Source organism: Rhipicephalus microplus, unplaced genomic scaffold (genome assembly GCF_043290135.1).
Source record: "Rhipicephalus microplus isolate Deutch F79 unplaced genomic scaffold, USDA_Rmic scaffold_15, whole genome shotgun sequence".
Taxonomy (NCBI): Eukaryota; Metazoa; Arthropoda; class Arachnida; order Ixodida; family Ixodidae; genus Rhipicephalus; species Rhipicephalus microplus.
Genome location: NW_027464588.1, coordinates 16,663,176 through 16,687,694, shown reverse-complemented (window position 1 = coordinate 16,687,694; position 24,519 = coordinate 16,663,176). Strand labels below are relative to the sequence as shown.

Sequence of the window (24,519 nt, the reverse complement as noted above, 5' to 3'; positions counted from 1 at the left end):
AGACACATAGACAGATGCATTGATGGACGCATGAACGAACGCAGGGGTGGCTGCATGGATGAACGCAGGGATGGACGCACGAACAGACGCACGCACTGACGGGCTGATGGACGCATGGACGGTCACACTGACGGACGCATGGACGGATGGAAGCACGAACGAATGAACGGAAGAATTCTTCGCCCCACTCTCCATCATTCACTCCGTGGTTATGCTGCCATTTTTTTAAAGAGTTGGGGTTTAGCGACAGTGAAGGCAAAATAGTCTCTAAACGGGTAGAAATAACCAGGAGGAGGCTAAGTGATTGGTGGTTACAATCGAGGCGCGAGTGAAACTCAATCCGTAAACACACGGTGGTAGTACTTAACTTTATGGCTAGGTGGCTTGAGCCACCTCCTGATCTAATGGGTACAGCCGGATACAACCATTTATCCAGCCACTCGTCAGCGTCGTTCACAGCATTTAGCTATTTCGAAGAGATCCGACACGCCCACCGACTTCATCTGGCTTTAACTCCGCGTTCCCCACGAACGCTCACTCCTCGAACAATCGCCGCATACCGAAAGTAACAGGCGACGCGCGTTGCGTTTCTCTGTCGCCGGGCCAGGCATTGATCTGTAAGTGGTGTTTATAGGTGACCTTAGCGCGATTTTCTTGTCCAATCAGTCACACTTTACCGGCTGTCACAATTTATTCTCTAGTTGTGCTCTCTATCTTAACTACTTGAACTACCACAAGCATCTGTGGCCACAAGGGTTTCTTTATTCCTTAAATATGGGTGCCAGTCGTGGGGTAGAGATGTGTGACTAAGCGACAACGTGGATGCATCCAAGTTAACCAATAGACATTGTTCAAGCCCTCTTACCTCAATGTACTATTAACGTTGAACTAGTTCCTTAAGGATGCATATTACTTTCGTGTTTTACTGACTCCTATCGCGGAAGCGATGTTTTAGGGGCGAAGCTTCTTATTCCGTGGGTCGCGCATCTGTGATGTATGTAATAGTAGTAGGTAGTCACCTCTCCTTTAGTCTTTGGAATGTCCGCTGGATGGTGTTGCTTTTATATGATGAACATATGATGAAAAGACGCGAGATGGCGGTACTTGAAGCGTTTATTTGCTGGATGAACCGACAAACGGATGGAGTGATACAGATTCACAGACGGACACACGGATGCACAGACGGACATACGCATGGACCCTCATATGGGCGGACGGACGCACGGAAGAACGCATGGACAGACGCGCGGACAGGCAGACGGACAGACGCAGAGACGGACACGCGGAAGGAGGCATGAATGGACGGACGTACGCTTGGATGGTTGCAAGGGTGGATGCGTGGACGGTCGCACGGACGGGCGGAAGCAAGAACAAACGAATGGATGGCAGCGCGAATGAACTTACGAACGTTTCGCCCCACTCATCATCATTCATTCTGTGGATGTGCTCTGATTTTTTTAAGAACCACGGCAAGACAATTGTTACGCATTGTAGTATGGTGGTACACCTACAAGTAGTTTTCCTATCTCAATTTCACGGCAATAAAGTTTCTTTCATACCAACAACGTGTAGTCCTATTATAAAGCGCTCAGTTGGCCTATTATACAGACAAAAGCGGAGACATTTCCTGAACATAATAAGAAACTAAAAGCGAAAATTGATTAAATAACGCAGCAAGCCGAACAGTACGCTAATCAACTCGCGACAGCCAACTGGGAACAATTTTGCGATTCACTAAACGGAACTCTAGGAACAGCAAAGACATGGAATATCCTAAAAGCCATGATTGACCCTCTGAAAACTAAACGCGAAGGACAAAAATCTCTAGAAAGATTATTGCACACATACCCAGGCACAAGAGATTACCTGCTTCAAGACATCTATATTAAGTGTTTCGGTGCCCGAGCTATCACAGCCCCTTACCAGGCTAAATACACTGGGCTCTCAAACTCAGAACTGGATGCACCTTTCACGCATGCCGAGGTCAGAGCGGCAATCGTCACCATGAAACGCAACACAGCGCCTGGGGCAGACCAAATCACCAATGCCATGATTCGCAACATGAATGACGAAGCCATAACAGCGCTTCTAAACTTCATTAACAAACACTGGGTGAATGGCACTATACCTCAGCAATGGAAGCATGCTGTAATAATTATGATACCCAAACCAGGAAAGAAATTGGCAATAGAAAACCTCAGGCCAATCTCTCTTACCTCGTGCTTAGGCAAAGTGTTTGAGAGATTATTAAATGCCAGACTTCAATGGCACCTTAAACAAAATAAATTGTTGCCAAACACCATGTTTGGTTTCCGCTCGAACCTTTCGACACAGGACATCCTTCTGCTTTTAAAGAAGGAAGTACTAACAAATGTTCCAAAAGCAGGAGAACACATTGTCATGGCCATCGACATGAAAGGCGCTTTTGACAACGTAAGCCATAAGGCCATATTAGATGGGCTAGCAGCGACAAACTGTGGTCAAAGGACGTACAATTATGTACAGAACTTCCTTACTAAAAGAACCGCTGTTATCAGATTAGGAGAAGACGAATCCAATGTCTTCCACCCACCGAGCGAAGGCACACCACAAGGCGCTGTAATCTCGCCTACGCTTTTCAACATAGCCATGATTGGTCTAGCCAAAAAACTGGAAGGTATTCCCGACATCCGACACTCCTTCTATGCGGATGACATCACTGCATGGACAACCAAGGGTAGCTTGGCGGAAAAAGAAGAGCGGCTTCAACTGGAAGCTAAAACCATCGAAGATTACACTAAAGAAAGGGGGCTTCAGTGCTCAGCAGACAAATCGAAACTTATTCGGTTCTCCAAGAGTAAAAAACAAAGGACAGACCCGAGCCTCCGCCTTGAGGTCAAGCTAGATGGCAATATTATACCAAAGAAAACAACTGTTCGGATCTTAGGGATGTGGTTACAGTCCAATCAGCGATGTCTCCGCACACTGAATATGCTTAAACGAACAGCTCAACAAATTGTTCGTATGATAGTTCGAATAACGAACAATCGTGCTGGACTGAAAGAACAAGACGTACTTCGTTTGGTAAAGAGCTTAGTCATCAGCAGACTAACATGCTCGCTACCCTACCACAACATGAATAGAGAGGAGAAAGAAAAAGCAGACAAAATAATAAGGATGGCGTATAAAGCGGCTCTGCGACTACCACGAAGCACTTCAACTGCGAAGCTATTAGCACTCGGACTTCACAATACAATTGATGAGTTGGCTGAGGCCACCCCGTCGCGGTGGTCTAGTGGCTAAGGTACTCGGCTGCTGACCCGCAGGTCGCGGGTTCGTATCCCGGCTGCGGCGGCTGCATTTCCGATGGAGGCAGAAATGTTGTAGGCCCGTGTGCTCAGATTTGGGTGCACGTTAAAGAACCCCAGGTGGTCTGAATTTCCGGAGCCCTCCGCTACGGCGTCTCTCATAATCATATGGTGGTTTTGGGACGTTAAACCCCACAAATGAATGAATGAATGAGTTGGCTGAGGCACAAGTAACCACCCAGATTAACCACCTGCTACAGACGACAACCGGCAGAAAACTTCTTCAGAGGATCGGCCTCGGCGAACAAGTACAGGCACATGGAAGAGCTAAGGAATTGTCGTGCTCAGGCAGAGCCTGGTACAAAATATGCCCCCTACCGAAGAACATGGACCCAGTTTTACATGCTGGAAGACGTAAGGCAAGAGACGTTTACATAGATAGACAGACAAAATATCTTAATACGGCGAGATTTACTGACGTTGCATCATGTCAGGCAAATGCAAAGAACACGGTGGCCGTGGTCACAGACCGAAAAGTAAACGTCACAAGTTGTGCCTCCATAGCCCAAGCCTCTATCACAGAAGCGGAGGAGATAGCGATCGCGCTGGCAATCAAGGAGGGCAGGGAGCGAAAAGCCCCAATGACAATAATCACAGACTCGAAGGCTGCATGTAGAAATTACGAAAAAGGTAGAAGATGTATGAAGGCCTTCCAAATTCTAACCAAAGCTCACAAGGACTTCCCAATTGAATACACCCAAACCATTATCTGGGCGCCAGGGCACGAGGGCGTCACCGGGAACCAGTTTGCGGATGAGGCGGCTCGAGGCTTCACAGATTACCGAGCTTCCTTGCACACTGCAATAGAGGATCCAACGCCCCTAGACCCTAACTTTGGTGCAATTCTTCAGTATTACAGGGACAATAGAAAAGTGTATCCAGCACGGCCGCTTACTAGACGCGAGCCGGACGCGCTCGCATCGGCTCCTGCTTTTTTAAATGTTTTTGACCGCAAATTTGCCGATCAACCTCGGTTTTTCGACTCATCTGATCCAGTTTCTTTCAAGGATCGAGTGGATACCCGACTTTTGCGGGTAGGTCAAGCTTTCGAACTTTTATTTGGGTGTTTCACCCTGTGCCACGTTGGCGCTCAGCTCGGCCTGCCGAGCGAGACGCTTCGAGGATGCCGCTCGAGGAGATGGTCTTCGGCGAAGAAATCTCCAGGCAGGAGGATGAAGCCTCCGGGTGGATTGTTGCCCACTCTCGGAAGAAGCAGCGTCAGGATTTTACGCCCGGCGACAGCCCTGGCCCCAGTGCCGGTCATCGTGCCGCCCGTCCAGCGCACCCGAAGGGGCCGATAAACAAGCTCATCGCCGCGTCGCGCCTGCCGCGATTGCCTAAAGATCACTACCGGGTTGTCGTACGTCCCAAGGGAGGCATGGATGTGCGCAAGGTCAGTGGAATCAAGGTTACCCAAGCTTTGGTGATGGCTGATTGTCTCGGCCCGCCGCAGGCTGAGGAAGATATTGTTTGTGCCAATGAAATGCAGAACATTTTTGTGATCAGCACGCCACACGCTAGGAACGCAGAAGCATATGCTAAAGTGAAGCAAATTCGAGTGGGAGAAACGCTCCATAAAGTCTCTACTTACGTGACGCCACCTGGGGATACGTGCAGAGGAGTTGTTCGCGGTATCGACCCTGAGCTCTCTGATGACCAGCTTGGTGAGCTCTTCGTGCACGCAAGAAATCCGAATGTTCTTGGAGTACGGCGCATCAAGAAAACGCCCACGGTGATCGTCCTGTTTCACGGTATGAAAGTTCCAAACTACGTCATGTGTGGGACGAACCTGATCCGGTGCACGCTCTATCGACGACAAATCGACGCCTGTCGAACCTGCGGAAAGCTGGGACATCGCTCGGACGTTTGTCGCACTCCTACAGTCATCACCTGCCCGGACTGTGGGGTCTCATCGCCCTCTGAGAATCATACGTGCCAGCCGAAGTGCTCCATCTGTGGAGGAGCGCATCCAATGGCGGATCGGGCCTGCAAAAGCAGGTACCAGGTTCCCTACATCATTCGGCGTAGAAGGCGACGACGGAGAAAAGCAAACAAGCAGCGCGCGGAGTTTGTGCCACAGCAAGCTCCCGGGCTTGGGTTCAACCAGGGGGGTGGCCTTGATAACCCTGGGCGGGGTGCGGGTCACCGCTCTCGCTCGAGGGATAGGTCTGCCTCCTGTGCCCGGATTCAGCAGGAACCTACCTGGGCTGAACGAGTGGGCCCAAAACGTGAGTCTCGAACTATCGTGCAGCGCCAGTTGCCAGAGCAAGCTACGGCTAGAATACAGCAGCTAGAGCGTGAGAATGCAACTTTGAGGAGTGAGCTTCAGGAGATTAAAGCATTAGTTGAGGAGCTTAGGCAGCGCGAACGCACGCCGGAAGGGGCGGTGAAAGTGCAGCAGGCCGAGGCACAACCTAGAGGTGGTAAGCGAAAAGCCGCTGACCCTCCGGTAGATATCGAGAAGGAGTTCAGTGACTTTAAACAGGAAATTATGGGGGTGGTCTATGAAATTAGGGAGACCATCGCTGGTGTCAGCTCTGTCATCCAGTCCCTTTCTGCAAGGGTGGTGGTGGTGGAGCAAAACCTAAGTAGCAATCATGGCGAAGCTAAATAAAACATTTGCCATTTGGCAATGGAATTGCGCGAGCTTCCACAGGAAGAAGGCAGTCTTGCAGCAGTTCGTCAGCTCACAGGAGAATAAGCCAGCCGTAATACTCCTCTAGGAGACCCTTAAAGGAGAGGTGGCCCTCCGGGTTTATCGCTCCGTGGCCTGCTGGGGGGAAGGAAAACGCGGGGTCGCCACCCTCATATCCAAAGAGTTCTCCTTTGAGGTTCGCGATGTACGTCCAGACCTAAAGGTGGAACACATACTCATTGAGTTAATCCCAAACTCTCGGCTTATGGAGCACCTATTCATTCTCAACGTTTATAGCTCACCATCTGATACTCGGGAGACTTTTAATGCGCTTCTCTGCAAAGCCTCCAAAATCGCAGGCTCGGCTCCGTTGACAGTTGCTGGCGACTTCAATGCGCGACATCAGACATGGGGCTATATCAATAATACGGCTAAGGGGCGGGCGCTTCTGCAGCATACTACCAATCCTAATATGTTACTAGTTACTGATCACAACTTTCCCACACGTCTCGGCAATTCTGTAGCAAGGGACACCACGCCGGACCTGGCTTTTGTCAGGAACGTCGAGTGCCCTTTCTGGCAGAACTTGCATGAGAACTTGGGGAGCGACCATTTCTTCGCGTCTATCTCCCTCGATGTTAAAGCACCGCCGCCGCGGGTTTTCAAAATTGTTGATTGGAATGCCTTTCGGGAACTCATACAAAGCGATGAAAAAGAGTACGATGACCTTGGCCAGCTATTTGAGCGTCTTAAGGCAGATGTTAAAGCTGCCACTAAGGTGGTAAAGACGGATCTTAAAACGGAACGCATGGACAGCCGCCTAGCGAGGCTCCTTGAAGCCAAAAACTCCTTACTTGACAGATGGCGTACGCAGCGACTCAACAGGAGGCTCAGAAAGAAAATTGCTCTGCTCAAACAGGAGATTGAATCGTACAGCCAAATCCTGGCCAGGCAACAATGGGATGAGGTCTGTAACGCTGTCAATGGGCAGATGCGGTCAGGGGTGAAATGGAACATTCTCAAGCACTTCCTGGGAGATAAGCAAACTAAAGCTAATCAGAAACACACTGTTGATCGGCTCATTCACAAGGAGAGGTCTGCTGGGCTCTCCAATGATCAAATCTTACAACAGCTGGCGGATAGGTACCTCCCCCTGGGGGCTACCACGGATGCAGACTACCCGGATTTCTCTGGTCTGGAGGGGTCGGAGCTGGACTCCCCCTTCAACACGGCAGAGATCAGGGCGCTCCTTTTTGATCTCAATGGAAAATCGGCTCCCGGGCCGGATGGTATCACTAACAGGCTACTTAAAAATCTGGACGATAGATCCATTGAGCTACTAACTGACGAGGTCAACCGGGTTTGGGAGTCGGGGCAGGTGCCGAAGGAGTGGCGAACGGCCTATGTCGTCCTCATTCCCAAGCCTGGTAAACTTCTCGGGCTCGGCACGCTCCGACCGATCTCGCTCACGTCTTGCATGGGTAAGGTCGCGGAACATTCAATCCTTAACCGAATCTCCCATCACATTGAACAAAACGAGCTCTTCCCTTTCAATCTCATTGGCTTTCGTCCCGCGCTCTCTACGCAGGACGTTATGAAAATGATTAAACATCAAATTCTCGACATAGACACCAGAGATGTCCGAGGGATTCTTGCACTCGATCTGGAGAAAGCTTTCGATAATATCTCACATCTTCACATACTGGATTCGATCTCTGAGTTGAAATTGGGGGCCCGCTTTTACGGGTTCGTCCGCTCTTTTCTCAGGGATCGCGTTGCCACCATTTGGCTCGGGGACCTCTGCTCCAAGAAATTTCACCTTGGACTTAGGGGAACCCTCAAGGATCGGTCATTTCGCCGCTAATTTTAATATCGCGATAAGGAAACTCTCGCTCGAACTCTCTCGTATCGACCGCATCGGACATGCGCTGTATGCGGACGATATTACTATATGGTGCACTGGGGGTAGGGACGGAGACGTTGAGGAGTCCCTCCAGCAGGCCCTCAGGTGCACGGAGGAGTTTTTGGATAGCACGGGGCTGCACTTGTCGACCGCCAAGTCGGAGCTCCTCCTGTACACACCGCCGGAGAAACGCAAGTTCACCACTATTCCATTTCCGCCGGAAGACATCAGGATCGAAATTCACACACGGTCAGGGCAGGCCATCCCCCGTGTTGATAAAATTCGGATATTAGGCATGTTCCTGAAGGAGCATGGAAGTAACTCTCATACTCTGACTCGTATTGCGGCAAAGGCGGAGAGCATGGTCAAGCTTATACTTCGGGTGTCTAACAGGCGTGGAGGGCTTTGTGAGGCCAACCTCATGAGGCTTTTCAATGCGTTTCTTATGAGTCACATTAATTACATTGCCACAGCGCATAGGTGGGAAAGGAAAGAACAAGGGAAACTGGATTCGATTATTCGAAAGTGCATTAAGAGGGTCTTAGGCCTTCCAAACAACACAAATGAGGAAAAGCTCAAGGCTCTTGGTATGCATAATACATTTAGTGAGATTGCAGAAGCGCAACAAACAGCACAAGCTGCACGACTGTCCTCTTCCAAAGCTGGGAGACGCATCCTGGAGTTTCTGGGCTGCGAACCAACTATGGTAGCAGACAAAATGATACAGCTTCCCCCCAAATTGAGGGAGCAGATTACGATCTCACAAATTCCTAGAAATGTTCACCCTCTCTACAATGTCGGCCGCCGGGCCGCTAGGGCTAGGTCGCTCCTCAGTTCCGCCGCTGCCACCCCTGAACTTGTGGCGTTCGTTGACGCAGCACAGTATCCCGGCACATCCAATTTCGTGGCTGTGGTCACTGACCTTCACGGTAAAATCCTCACAGCAGCATCTCTTCGAGATACCACGCCGGCTAGGGCAGAGCAGGCTGCTATAGCAATGGCCGTGGCGATTCCCATGCGCACGCGCATTTTCACTGATTCTCGAGCTGCTGCACGAGCGTTCATGACCGGGTCAGTCTGTGAGCAGGCGGCCCATCTTCCTACCAAAAGACCACATTGCACGGAAGTCGACGGCCACATCACCTGGTTTCCTGCCCACATGGGCAAGGATGACCACCCTGTTATCCCCAATGCCAATGAGCTTGCCCATGCCCGAGCACGCGAACTGTCCCACCGTGACGGGCAATCGGCATCTAATTTTGGGGATGGCATCCGGCAGCTTGATTCACTCCTCACCTTTAACGAAATTTGCAAAAATTATCAGTTGGCCAGGCGTAGCTTTCCGCTCCCGCACCCGCAACTCTCTAGGGCCCAGTCAGTCACTTTAAGAATGCTGCAAACGGTACTTACCCGTCGCCTTTAGTGTACAGCAAGTTTATCGACAGCATAAAGCCGCAATGCCCTCATTGCGAAGAGAGACGTTGCACGTTACCCCACATGCTCTGGCAATGCGCGGCGCTGCGCGATGGCGAGCCTCTCAGCACAGAAGCTGCCTGGAGGACGGCAATTACCAGCTCGGACCGAGAGGTCCAAATCTGGGCTGTCCAGAGGGCCCGCAATTTGGCGGAGGGGCTCGCTCTTGCTGTCCCCACGTGGGTGCGGCCCGCAGCCGACCCTCCCTCTTGAGGAGAATCGGCTCCTCAGGACAATTTGTAAATAAAGTTCATTGACTGACTGACTGACTGACTGACTGTATCCAGCACCGCATAAGAAACTCACAGCAATGGAATCGGTGGCATTACGCAGAATCCAAACAAACACATACACGAACTTACACAGGCTGCATGTATTCTACCCCACAGCATACAAAGATATATGTCCGTGGTAGGGGCCACACCAACTCTGTTTCACATCACGTGGGAGTGTACGCATCACAATGACGAACACCACAACATGAACAACACAGAGGAACAATGGGAGGCGCTGCTGTCCAGCTCGGCCATTGTTGATCAGCTCTGGCTGGTCCAACGGGTAGAGATGATGGCTAGTGCCAGCGGAGCCCTGGAATAGGGGCCCGACCATTTGGAATGCTCCACGTTATGCGCAAATAAAGTTTTCTCTCTCTGTCTCCTGAACATTGACAGAAAATCCACGCAGTAACTGATGATGAGTAGGGCGAAGCGTCGGTCGGTCGGTCGGTTGGTCTGTCTGTCTGTCTGTCTGTCTGTCTGTCTGTCTGTCTGTCTGTCTGTCTGTCTGTCTGTCTGTCTGTCTGTCCATCCGTTCACTGCTATCACACTAGGGCACGCATTAGATGGACAAACAGTTTGACGGGTACTTCGCCCCACTCATGAATACGTATTCCGTACATCTAGTGCGAATTTCTTATTATGATTGCACAATCTTTCCTCTTTATTCATAAACTATACCAAAACTGCTAATGCCACCTAGTGAGATTTCTGAAGAAACATATATACAACGCCATCTAGTGAGCAACTTTTAAAACTGACTAAAATAGGCTTCTACAACAGACTATTAAAGAGGAGGGATAGACCCACAACACCAAAAGCTTCGCACCTAAAATATGTAACTCTACTGTTTACAGCAATACAAACTTTGCGCTAATGGTACTAGAAAGTACCACAAAACAGGAAAAACTTCATCAAAACATTTGGAAAACTGCTATTTGTAGAGTTGTGGCCGTTTGTGTTTATATAATAAAAATGTAAACTTTTCTGCTGATGTTACGTTTCATGTTTAAATTTAAAAAACGTGAACTTTGATCGAATTTATTCAAGAGTGCTACAGCGAACATTTACCATAGATGATAATTTAGTCTTTTTTTTGTCTCAACGGCACACTGAAGCCTTTATGAATTGCCAAACCACAATCAACCTATGAACGCATACCCGTCAACCTACGTTTTACAAGTTCTTGCGACTTTGAAAAATAACTTTTTTTGCATATACCTCCCAAAGTGATAATTCTACTCGAGTGTGGCCTGTGTGAATACTTGTCAATTCTATCGTGCTACCCAATTGAACTCTTCGTTGATCTTTTTGTAAAAAATATTGCTGCAAAGTTTTACTGAGACCCGCGTAGTAAATATAAAGGAATGCGACTTCAACCTATACACTGAATATTTATAATACTGTTATGTTTACTTTTATTGCTTTTAAATTATCCAGATAGAACAACGCGACAAGACAAACTGTAGTATAAACGGTGTTTCTGCATATAGTTGAAACAAGTGCGTCCGCAGATTGTGACCAATTAGGTGAGCAAATCAGTGTTAGCGTGCTTAGAGTTGCATTTTTGATGATTACAATGGAGAAGTTTGCCCCTACAACCTGTGCCACTGCCACGCTTGTTTTCTGTTTCCACAAATAGATGAGAGCTCTGCATCTACAGGAGGAGCTTCCACATTCACCAACCTGTAGTACTTCCAACGAAACTACCCCATCCATGTCCCCTGTGTATTTCTACTTGAAATACTTAACAATAAATACTTTTTTCGATTCTATAGTCGAAAGCATGTCTTTAGCGTTTATAGTTTTGATACACGTGAACTACATTAGTGTCAGTGCTGGCATAACAGACCACAGATAATTACTCATTTGTTTCGTACACCAGACAAGTTATCGCAAGAAGTTATCATCATGCAGGCCTTTTTCAAGATATCTCACAGGCAGGAATATTATACCCCCCGTATGGCATGATGGATAGGTATGCTACACGGAATACCTACTTACATGAAACTAAATCTAGCAAAAGTAGTGGTTTTCAGTGAAAAAATTAACATTGTATTGCAGAACAAAATGGTAGAACTATTTATTGGGTTGGTTTGTTCATATATTTATTCACCCCATATAGTAATCTCAATTATGACCACTTAATTATTCATGTGATATATATTCCCCTTACAGTTCACTATCAAAAGCTTTCGAAGACCATATCAGTAATTAAATGAGCAAAAATAGGTACTCTACCTGCAAGAGGGCGATGTTTGCAAATATCATGGGTAGTTGTTCGCGAACCCGGTTCAGGTTTCCCAAGTTTGCCTGCGAGATAAATAAAATATGCCTTGTAGTATATTGCATTCGGAAACAAGGTTGAGCTATTTCAAGTATAGGATATACTCTACTATAAAAGAGCCTCAAGGGGGCCTGTGACACTATTTGAAAACGTATTTATTATTGGTTATTCTGGTGCTGTGGAACGCACCACTATCATTGCACACACGGCAACGTCAAAGTCGACGCAGTTGTAATTTATTTCACGAGATAAACTTCCTTTTGTTCAGGCTACCGTGACACACAGCGGCTATGTTTAATATAAGAAGTGATGTCATGTCATGTGGCGTGACGACAAACACCGTACTATTTTGATTAGTTTGATGCGAGAAATAGCAGGCCATATTCATATGGTCGTAGCTAGGCCTACGAGTGAATGCTAAAACAGAAAAATCATTTTTTATACTTTCTCAGAATGAAACCATTCCTCTTTCGAAATGATGTGTTTTCAGAACAACGAACACAACACTTAACCTGCGAACGATGCTATGGCACACCGGCAACTAAAAGTGGAAACTTGTACCGAGTTTTTAGCCAGCCAAAAATGCAACAGGCGGTGAACGCCCGCGTTGCCGTATAGAGAGAGAGAATAAACATTTATTAATAACAAATGGAAACTGAGCCTTCTTTGGGTGGGGCCCTCAGTCCAGGGCTCCATTGCCTTGCGCGACCCTGCGAGCCCGCTGGACCAGCTGCTGCTGTTCCTGCCGGCGTAAGCTGAGCAGTGCAGACTCCCAAGAGGAAGGGGTGGGATTGGGAATGGGAGGCACGCCCTGTGGGGCAGAGCATTCCCACGTGAAGTGGTACACCGTCGGTACGGATCCACAGAAGGGGCAGTAGGAGGGGTAGAGAGTCGGATTGCCGTATAGAACGCACGTTGCATGCAAACTGAGAACTGACCTTGCCCAAAGCGCATGTGTGTATCTTACATATTGTGACCATGGGAGCATCTTCTACTCGACGCATGTGGTTTGTAGTAAGCACGCCATCACGCCCTCAAAAAAAAGCGATCAAGAGGTATTGTGTGAAAGCCACCAAGAGATGACATTTTTAGGATGTCCTTATGAGACGCGCGCTGTGATTGGAAGTGGTCTTTGACGTCATCAGGCGAGTAACATGTGAAAGAGAACGTTTCTCGTTGTCGTCTGCTAAAGTATTGAACTTTGAGGACTCTTAATTTTACTTTCTGTGCACCAATTTTCATCAGTCTTGTTGCATTTGTTTCAGTAATCACAGCTAGACGCGTTTCAGTGCTAAATAAGGCTGTAGTAAAAGTGTCGCGGGGCCCTTTGAGCCATCTCAGTACATCTTCATTCCTAGGCCCGTATTCATACACGCTCTTTTTTTGAGCTTGACTTACCGCCACCTTCGATGCCACACACATGCGTTTACGACAGAATACTACCGTGGGTGGCCCTGAAGGCGGCGCCAAGGCACCACCAACGCACAACTGGTGCAGTCTCGTGAGCCTCATATAAGCAAAAAAAGCCTACCTTCCCCCAATACCACACCCCTAAAAAAGCTAAAGTTTAGTCTCTGAGGCAATGTACAGCAGGCCATGTGTGCTCCCACGGAGTTCTAACGTGGAATACAAAATACACCCACACTTTATTATACCTCAAAGCAAACCTATGCACTCTATGTGCATCTCGAGCGTTGGAAGAAGTATTTTGTTCTTGCTGAAGTACAAGAAATTCATTTTTGAAATATATAAATGGGAAAACTGAAATAATTTTGGTAAAGCAGATGACTACGTGCATTTGACGGGTTCTGCGTTTTCCTAAAGGTAGGAAAATTTTATTTGTTCTAAGATTCGTTATAATTTTATAAAGTTTAACGACTTACGAAACAAAAAAGAGCAGAACCGAGTGAATAAACCATTTACAATTAGCTTGCTGGGACGTTTGGCATTCTAAATTTTAGTGAACAAGTTCAGAATATTATATTCAGTATTTTCTATTCACGAAAATTTGAGTGTACTTTGAAAAGTACGTTCGGTTATAATGGGTGAAAAGTGTAACGCGAGAGCAATGTCCCGTTCTTAAAGTGCGTATTTCAAAAACCTCGACGAAAATGTTTTATGTGTCATATAACACGAAGAGTTCAAATCATGGATTACTTGAAAGTAAGCGATAAAGGTGAAAGTAGCTTGTGTCAATAAAGTTTTAACTGTACTCTCTGTAGAGGGTAGCACACTTTCAACTAGAAACATTTATGCGTAGTATTTAATTTTAGCTTTTTATGCACCCACTACATGGTAGCAAGGGGATACATGCCTTAACGTCCGTGATTTTTGTCATCTGTGGCCGGCTTCAAACCACGACGTCATTATTATTATCGGGGGTTATTAAACCCAGTGTCAATGTACTCCTGTACCACGCGATTTTTACAGCGCTATGCCACGTTATCTTATGAAGCCTGTATACAACGATCTTGTGTTTGTAAAGCATGAAAGTTGTTTTGACTGCATTTCTAGATAGAGGAAGTAATTTTAGCTGCATTTCCGAACATTTCTTTCCAGCCAATTTCTTTTCAAGCAAGTATTCTGCTGTGTGGCAGAATACTTGCTTGAAAAGAAATTGGCTGGAATTCGATCCTCACTCGGTCCCGGATATGTTTAATGTTAATTTATATCATGTGACTTTTGTGTCAATCATGGACAAGATCATGATTTTTTGCTGCCGACGAACGATGGCGGCCCCGATGCAGACGCCAGCATATCTGCGAAACAAGCTTTCTAACGTTATCACATGAAAAAAGTGTGGCTAATCCACGGGAAAATTGTAAGGATGTTGGGGCAGCGTTATCAAGATGTGCTCGGACTGGAATTCGCTGACGTGTAGCAAGACCGCGCTGCCAGGACGACTTACTTTTGTGTCCGGACGACTCTTTCTGCAGCAAAGCTACACATTCATTCCTCATATACCTGGGCGCAAGCTCTAGCTCTCTGTTAAAGTGAACCTTATAAGACTACGTCATGTTTCACCCTGTCGCCTCCTCATTTCCTCTGTCATCGTCACAAGACTCTTCCTCGCCCTAACTTCCCTTTCCCACCTTCTTGCTCTGCTATGTAATAATATGCATGGTTAGGGAAAATTCCTGCATTCAGTATGCGCTAGAGCCGTCATTTCGACATCTTGTCTTCAATTCTGCACTACTTTCTTCAGTGCTTCTGTATGCGTGCTTCATACCCTCTCCTTCAAAACAAGCAAAAAGTAGTAGAGGGCAACTTTGAAAGCGGGCATGGTGGCGATAAGGAGGCCGCCATTTCGAATCGGGTTCTTCAAAAAGAAACAAGCATTCCCTCAAAAAGAAAAAAAAATGCGCGGGCGTGGAGTTGGAGGGAGAGAGGGGGAGATGCATCACTAAATTATGAACTATATTATGATTATGCCTAATTCATTCTCAATCTGACGGAGGCCGCACGTGTAAATTGTACGTCAGAAATTGATATAAGCGCTCCACTGCCATCAGTTTTTGTTGGGTATGTACTATGTCATATTGCATGAATTCAAGAATCCCCTTGAATAAGTTCATAACTAAGTTATGACTGCGTATTTTCTTTCCTAGTGATTGGAACTTTGCTTTGGCACAACGCTTTAACTTAGCTGGTAATGACTTCGATGAACTCTAAAGAGATACTAAAGGCAATTATTAGGTCGATGTTGACTGTATAAATATTGGTTCATAAACCTCGTGTGTTACTTTTGTGCCAAGGAAAGACCTGTTTTGAAAAAAATCACGTTTTAGTGGTCCGCAACAGGTTAGCGCACTTCAATTTACTTGCCTCAAAAAGCGAACAGCTCAGACCAACTCACGTAACCGTTGCAATGCACAACGTTGCCTGGCTTTCTAGCAGCATATCGAAAGCAGTGGGGGCCACAGCAGAAAATACGGCCATAGATCAACTTCCCTCTATTGGCTCCAAGATTGTAGACGTTTTTTGGTTCAACTGTGCCCCACTATGTGGCACCATCTGTCCAGTTTACCTACGCGGAAATTGCATTTTTGACCCACTCGTGCCATTCCCCACAGTTACGTCTTCCGGTTCTTTTTTCCATTAATCAAACAGAAACAAAAAGCAGCTAAGTATTGCGTATTTTGATGCACGGAAGGTTTTTTTATTTAGTGCAGTTAAACAAATTACTAGAGAATAACTGTACGTGGTTCATCTGATGTAATCGGGATATTTTTAAGAATGTCTGACTGCGGCGCTTGTGTTCTTGTGAATCTACCCTAATTTCACGGAAAGTAGCGCACTGTCGTTGATAAAACTGTCGTTTTAGAAGCTGTCATGCATTCAGCTTTCTTTCTTGCGGAAATTGTTAAGTTACTTTAGTGTCCCTTTAACTTTACAAACATAGGTTTTAGTATGCATGCCAAGTTGTGTAGACGAATCTGTGTCCATTGCATTGTTTTTGCGATAAAAAGTGACTAAAGTTATGATATGTGGCGATAGTAGCATCAAATTTCAATAAGTTTCAAAGCGTCAGCTTTATTTTGTGCCTATTTACAGAGCGCTGAAGGGTTTTACATTTTTATAACCTTAACAAGCACACCTGAATTAGTGAACTTTGCTTCTCTTTTAGGCCACACTGTTTCAAATAATGACTGCATTTTGTCTAGAAACTGTACTTAACTAGCTTCAGGATACCATCTTATAGACGATTCCTCTTCACATCTTCTGAAAATTGTGTGGAATAACAGTACTGGAGCGGGGAACACGCTTATGGACAAGGCTTAAAACCCATGAAACTGCGAGTATAAGGGTGAATCAGATACTTCAGTTAGGCGTCTTAAAAGTGTGCCTAAACAAGGAACAATGGGTTCGTTGTTTTATGAGATGCAAAACATCAAAAGGAGCTGATGCTATGGAAGACGCCATCGAAAATCAATAAGTGTTGTAATTTAGGTGAGGGTGTGAACAAAATTCAAACATGATACTCTACAGAGCAACTGAAAGCTACAGTCTGACAGGCACGCATGAAAATGTACATTCGAATAGTGCAAGTGGAATAGACAAGCGAGGACATGGATGAGTTCTGTATTATGTGACACACTGAATACGCACCTGGGTGCTAAGCCTCGCAACCAGGGTCTGCTCCAGGTTGCCGCTGAGACCCAGCAAGGGTGGATTGACCACGAATATGTGGTGCACTATCACATACACCGGCCACTCCTGCATTGTTGAAATGAGAACATATAGAGCAGGCTCGAACAAAGTGTAGTCGCAAAACAGAATGCGGTGGCCCCCAACATCAATTAAAGTCCGAACATTTTTTTTCTCTCCAATCTTTGCACCCTATTACAGAGGAGCTAAACTCAACAAGTGTCTCTTAAGCTTTCCTGCGAGCAATCAAACGATATTGCTATGATTTAGTCCAGCTTGGAAATTTCTAGAAATTTTCGGTTGTGATCAGTAAGACCCATATCCACGTGTCGTACTAGAACTTGAGCGACCACCTCATGCTGCATTGCGTGTATAAGCAAAGGTATAAATTTTTATTTCAGTATGGGTAAAATCTGTTTTACTAAGCATTTGACTAGCACACGTAAGGATAGCATATGTGGTCACTTTTTACATTAAAAAACAGATTTCGATTGTAGCATACATCAAAACAAAGCTTTAATTGGAACTTTTAAAACAATGCGAATAGTTTTTATCAGTTTAATTTGACGGAACTCCATTTACAAAGACCTAATGATGGTTTAAATTGAATAGCTACTGAACCCGATAAGTCCGCCTATTTTTAGAGGGTGGTTGCTTTTGGTCAGCCACTTTGTATATATTAAATACGTGGCCGTCAAAAACAATAACCAAAATCTGTTTGGTCGTGCTTAAGGAGGCAAAAAGTTAGCTGCGATTTTCTGACTAAATTGATAAGTTGCAACTACAACCATTCACTTTGAAAGACGAGGTTATACAATTACTGCGAATGAAGGATACTGGAACTACGCAGTACAACAGTTTATATTCCGCACTACTACCACAGGTCGTGCAGTGCTGTTTTAAAGGGCGCGAGGGGAAACATTTGTCAATTTGAAGGTTTCTAAGCTTTACATTATGCGAATAATCAATTCAGGGTATGTGATTAGGACTGCGATGGGAAATATCTTACACGTTACTTTTTTGCCGAAGTACTTGAAGAAATTGTTAAAAGCGACACGCACACGACCAGTGCATGCACATGAACTCAATGGTGCGTCTAGTGTCGTAAATACGGGTTGCTCTCTTTTTTATGGAATAAAGTTTTGATACGCTCCATTGCGCTAATCCTGCAGTGAAGGCACGTCAAGCATGTAATAAGGCCTTATTTTTTAGCAAGTTTCTTCTGTGGAAAATGCTATGGCGCTGGCAATGTGTGATATATAAGCAACTTATTGGGTTTAACCACCAGCCCTCTGAAAGTTGAGTACTGCTCGAATGTTGTGATGAAATTGCAACAAATTTGTGAACGAATCTAAAAATGATGTAGTGCCTCAAGTCAGTAGTTGCATATATAGCATCATAGGAGTGCGTACAGGAAAGACACAGGAACGCGGCATTCTATTACACACTTAAAAGGGTGTTTGCAGAGTCTGCCTCATACGTTTGTTCAATTATGAATACACAGGTATTTTAAACGATTGGCAAGTGAAGACACTTGACGTTGCATTTCAGAAACTGTCTACTTCCCGTCTTCAACTCAGGCTAGCCCGTGGGTGAAGGAAGTCTCCGCATGATTTCCAAGTTCTTAACCCATTGTAATGCACGTTGTCGTTTGGATTTTGCCAACGAAGAGGGAGGGGGGGGGGCGAGTGCCATGAATATTGACTCTCACACAAAATGGGCAACACTACCCACGCCCACGATAGGATCTCTAGATTTATCGGTTTTACCACAAATGTGGTTCTGTCAAGGTGCATCACAACTCCGCTGACCTATTTCCGTCACTGATATCGCGCAAAATATATCTTCACCGATGGCAAACTTCTCCCCGGGTTTCGAACATACAACCTCCCAATGCACAGCGGGCGGCACAAAACTACTTGGCCATGAAGTGTACGTTGTCCAGCTTTTCATATACATGATAGGGCGTTCAGCGCGTTCACATCTGTAGCAAAATGGCCCGAAAGACGTGCATTGGCACGCGGTAAAGGTCATCGTCATGTGTCTGAAGATGCGCGCGCGTCTTCACAAAACGTGGTTGTTCATGCACGCCCACTAATCTCGCGATTAAGGCGCTATGTACCTCTTGCACTTCCACGGCAAGATTGCTTTTAGGTTGTAGTAGTTAAGGAGAGCACGAAGGTTGCCTCGCTAGCTACTAGAATCAAGTTTATCCAAAGCTGCTCAAACACGAATAAGAAAGAATTTGATCCGCGACAGTTGTTACTTCGCACGCGTCCTCTGTACGCTCTTTTCGTGCGTGCTTTCTCCTCGAGCTGCACGCTGCAAGTTTCGAACTGCTTGCCGTTCTTTGCGTGAAAGTATAATCTGTTTCTGTAGCATATATTCGCTCTGCTTTGTGCACGAACAAAACAGAATAAACTGTAAACTCCTTCTGTTCTGACACGTTTCTTTTTCCTGATATACTGATTCTCAGACAGAGAGAGCAGCCATGTTTTCTCACTTATTGTACTTTTATTTGTACTTTCGTTTTCTTCTTTTTTTTTCATAGAGCGGCTCCAATTGCTGCTTCACGAAATATTCACAATTGAGAGATTGCGCCTACTTGTTTCTGTCTGTTTTTTTTTTCTTCATTTGTGAGTGTCTCCTTTGTTACAACAATGCATTTTAATATTTAACAACTTTTATCAAAATTGTTTATGAAGCTCTTATTTTGAGTGACTCAGTAGTTCGCTGTTACACTCCAGCCATTTTTACCTTGACCACGTCGAGCAGGATGCCAGCCAAGGTGGAGCCGAAGCCAGCCAGGATAAAGGGCACGAACACCTGAAGTGCCGTCGAGATCAGCTGAGCGTTCATCGTTCGTTCGCCAGGAGTGGCGCTCCCAATAGCCGTGTGTGGCACACTTGCACAGCCGATAAGGGCAGTGCCAACGCAGGCGTCAATCGAGAGGGGTGCACCCGCCTCGGACGGACAAGGATCCGGCGTTGGTGAAAGCATGAACGACGCCTGGCCAATCTCACGAACAGGCAACGACAAGCTCACGTCGTCGTTGCGAGGGTCCAGACGGCCTTCCTCCGAGGGTACCATGGTGGGTGGCCGCATCGAAGCTACAGTGCGTAAGCGTTGCAAAAACTGTAATCTGCTGCCTTCATTCTACGCAATCTGCCGCTTTGTGGAGACATCATTGGACTAGGTTCTAAATAGCGTAAGACTTGGTTTAGTTGCTTGCCTGCAGGAGCGTGTAGGCGATATGCTAAAAATATTAAGACATTCCGAATCGTGCCTAATATAGACCCTTTTCAAACTTGTAACGTTTGCTTTCCTGCTATGTGGCTTGAGCGAATATTGGTAGCTTGTCATACTGTCCGAATAGCTTGTTTAAGCGGGTCTCGCGTACGCAATAATGGGAAAATTGTTGAGTCACCTCTCAAAATTAAGCACTCATAATAGACAAGACCAAGTACGCTCAACTAGGACTCAGGCGTGTGCACGAAGGGGGCAGAAGGGACGGCGGCGCCCCCTAGTCACCTAAGAGGGGGCGCAAGATCTGCTCCTTACATTGACTCGGAAGCGGGGCACCCTGCTAGCCACACAAGAGGGAGATCGTAAAATCGGCCCCCAATATTTACATAATAGAGAGGGTGGTGGGCACAGCAACGGATCTCCGCCTCCCTGACTACGAGCGCTACGCATGCTCATGACTAGGATCTAGGACCACGTCTCAGCATGAAGCACGACAGGCACCACCATTACTCATTGAAAAGAAAAGCAGCTCAGAGGACGCACTTGCGAATTATGGAAAAGGTCTATTGGGTCTTGCGGTTGTACATCAGAAACGATTTGAAATGCAGGCGCAAAGTAACACACGAGGTGACATAGCAGCGCTAACTATGCCATCTGGTTTGCCATCTCGTGTCTTAATTTTAGTTTGCGTTGCTCGCGCTGCATTTCCTTTCAGTTACAGGATGGTCAAACGCTGTCAAGCCTAAACGCCGACGTACCGCCACCAGTTTAGTGAACTCCAACTCATGTGTCAATGTCAGCAGTAGTGAGCGTCTCAGGCAATGTATCTGTTTTCAACCGCGTGATAGAAACAAGGAGGCCTCAAGGTGCAACATGGTGGTGGGCTAAGCGGCTTGCTAAAAAAAACAGTATTATGTATGAGCTCAAAAACAACATGAATAGAAAGGGAAAGGCTATAGAAATTCGCTTTTGGTTGATCTGTCGTGGTAACACCATGTGAAATGTTTCAGTGCACATGCTTGATTTTCTGTTCTTCCTTGAAGGAGTGGCCTGACATTTTCTTTCAGTTCATGCTGTTTTCCTGCTCATTTTATTAAAAAGTGCCACGAGGTTTTCCTTTCTTATGAGCACTGTCAAAAAAGAGGTCATCATCTGCTTCCCGCAGTTGGGACTAGTTTGTTATACTAAATGTGTAACTTCATGCAGTATTCTAAGACGCACACTTTCGAAAACACACAGTCGTGATAATTCACGAAGCTATAGCGTAGGATGCATTCACTCGTTAACGATTCCCGGTGGTCAGGAACTGCGTCCACAATAAAAGAGGGTGGTTATTCGATAGCGAAATGTTTCGTAGGGTGTAAGGATTGAAAAAAGCGATGTGTGTGATGTAGATTCTTTTCATGAGTGAGCATTTCATTGTGATCCTCAAACGCCGTGTTTACGGGAAGAGAGAGAGATATAAAAAAATTGCCCGCAGCTTCCCTCGGGGGAACACTGAGGAGAATGCGGAGCATATAATTGGTTAACGGGTGTTAAAGTGCGACTTACTTGGGTCGATGGCTAAATTTGTTAACGTGGTTGTGAAATGTTGTGTAAATTGCGACTTACTTGGGTCGATGGCTAAATTGGTTAACGTGGTTGTAGGAGGGGGTGGTATATGAGTGAACACGTACACACGTATGCGAAAGGGCGGCGCTGGTCGAAGGGACGTCGATCATTGTGTTTGTGGATTCGTTGGAATTCATTTCACCGCGACCTTGGACGTCGACGCGCCGTACAAACCAACCGACGAGCGGCAACTGAGCGAGCGAGCGCCGACCTTGAGTATATATACAGCGCGACGGCGCATGCACTGTCAGCTGTCGAATGTTCGAGAAGGGAGAGAAGCGCAACGGCGCATGCGCGCGTGTCAGCTGCCGATATTCTTGAAGCGCGACGGCGCATGCGCGCGCGTCAGCTGCCGATGTTCTCGAAGCGTGACGGCGCATGCGCGCTACATTATACAGCTAGCGAATGTTCGTGAAGAGGTGAAGCGCACGCGGTGTGTAGAGGAGGAAGGACGCACAGATGGTGGAGGAGTGAAGCGCGCGCGGTGTGTAGAGGAGGAAGGGATGCACAGATGGTGGAAGAAGGAGGAGGAAGCTTGCGGACGGCGCCGCACTACAAGCCTCGAGTATTAGATGCTCCGCATCTAAAATCTCTCTCAAGGAACGCGCGACAACATTGATGCTGTCTTATTCCAGTTCATTGAGAAAAAAATTTGCTTTTTCGCCTACGTGATTTGCCAATGTAATGATGAACAGCATTTTTATGTCGTTGGTACAAAGAAAATACATTAAACTGAGCGTAACTGCTAGAGATTAGCTTACCCCCTTTCACCTACTTCTTGTGATCATGGCAAGTTTGATCAAATAAAGACTTACTGGCGTAAGCGTGTCAATTTATGGAGAGTGCAGTTTTATAGCAAAGGACTGTAACTCAGACATTAGTACAATTGTAAGTGCCACATTCTAAATCATTGAAAGGAGGGTGGACAGAAAGTTCACGAGCGACATTCGTTTTCTTCTACCCTCACGCACGCACGCGCGTACCCAGGGCCACACATACCCACACATGCGCACACACTAAAACACACACACACTTAACACATACATATGCATACGACACACACACACACTTCTTGGGAATCAATAAATTATAATTTACATGCGAGGCCGTATCTGCCATTTATTATTGCTGAATATCAGTCACACAATCCACCTTCTTCATTAACTGTGCTGCCCTCTTGCGTTTTGGTAGAGCTTTTTCAGAAGTTAAACCTCTTAACGTAATGTTTAACGACATTTCAACTAGAAGAAGGGTACCTGCGATGTTTAACGACATTTCAACTAGATGAAGGGTGCGTGCGATAGAGCGCCGTAAAAAAGTCCGATTCACATTTGTAAAATTAAGACGAAGAGGGATGCATAAGCTTTCATTTACGTAATGTAGAAGCGTTACGTCCCGTAGCACAAGTGAACAACAAAATTGTAGGACTCAACAAGACCATCCTTTGTTCGCAGAACATCGTAGGTGCGTGCTTACTTTTCCTAAGCTAGTTATGAGCAAGCGAGAAACATGTGTTTACCGGTAGTGGTTCCCGAATGCCACGTGGATATATTGTGAAAGATTACTACCAGCAGCGTATCTAAAGCCACGCGAATATGCTGTGTAGAGTAAGATTTCGAAAATGGCACTTGCAGTTGTGGCGAACAGTGCATTTCCTGGGAAGAGTTTGAATCGTGAAAGCGGACAACGTAACCACGCAAAGACTGACCGTTACCTCAGTTGGGTTTACTCGGTTGAGTTTACTTGTCCTAGGTACCACTACCAAGCGGAGAGTACAGCATGTGTCAGCGTAGTCGTGCGTTTAAAAATACTGACCGGGAAGTGCTGTCCTGTGGCATGGTTCATAAGGGGGATCAAAGTTAAATGAAATTTCGAGTGAGATTTCATTACTTGTGAAATTGTAAACGTTACAGATCATATTTCCTCACCTCTTTAGACTGCCTTATGGTATTAACATAGCATAAAAAGTGACTGCTTCGAGAGACTTGCAGGGAGGATAATACGGTGTCTCTGTTCCGGCAAAAAATGACCATTGTTCAGCCCCTAGTGCCCAAGACTTGAGTGTCAGTAAGGCAAAAGATAATCACCTTTTTGAAGCAATGGCTGAGCCTCTTCTGGACTAGAACGCTCCTTGTGACGATGCGGGAACGAAACACAGGTGCTGGCACGGACGCAGTCTTCTTCTTGTCTTGTCTTGTCTCCTAGAAGATTTTGGCTCATACCCACATGGGGGATTGGCCACACTGTACCTCATGATAGATAATTTTTATAACGCTTGCTAAAAAAATATAAAGAGAAATTAGATAGAAACAATAAATGTTCCTTTGAAAAAAAACGTGATAAAATTGTAGAAGAATACGATAAAACAGAATATATAAAACGAATTAACAAGAATGAGGAAGGGGAAGAAAGAATTGGATATATCTGGCAGTACCACTAGCAGCGTATCCTTCCGGTTGCCTGAATGAATTTATGTAGCGCTGACAGAATAGCACTGTGGCCCACACCCAACTGACTGGCTCCAAACGATAATACGGTGGATGTATTGACTGGCAATCCGAGCATACCAATCGGTCTTTCAAGAATTATTCGGC

The 24,519-nt window shown here is 46.1% G+C and overlaps 1 protein-coding gene across 1 annotated transcript in view; it reads right to left on the bottom strand.

Moving 5' to 3' along the window:
• LOC142784602 (solute carrier family 41 member 1-like) overlaps nucleotides 1–20,158 on the bottom strand; it is a 40,785-nt gene extending 20,627 nt beyond the window's left edge. Inside the window, exons 1-5 of the mRNA XM_075883022.1 lie at nucleotides 19,826–20,158; nucleotides 17,030–17,137; nucleotides 11,875–11,946; nucleotides 6,039–6,199; nucleotides 4,452–4,801 (exon numbers count right to left, since the gene is read on the bottom strand). Of these exons, the coding sequence (XP_075739137.1) occupies nucleotides 4,452–4,801; nucleotides 6,039–6,199; nucleotides 11,875–11,946; nucleotides 17,030–17,137; nucleotides 19,826–20,158 (1,024 nt within the window). The remainder of the gene's footprint in view (nucleotides 1–4,451; nucleotides 4,802–6,038; nucleotides 6,200–11,874; nucleotides 11,947–17,029; nucleotides 17,138–19,825) is intronic.
• Between the last annotated feature and the right edge of the window lie 4,361 nt (nucleotides 20,159–24,519).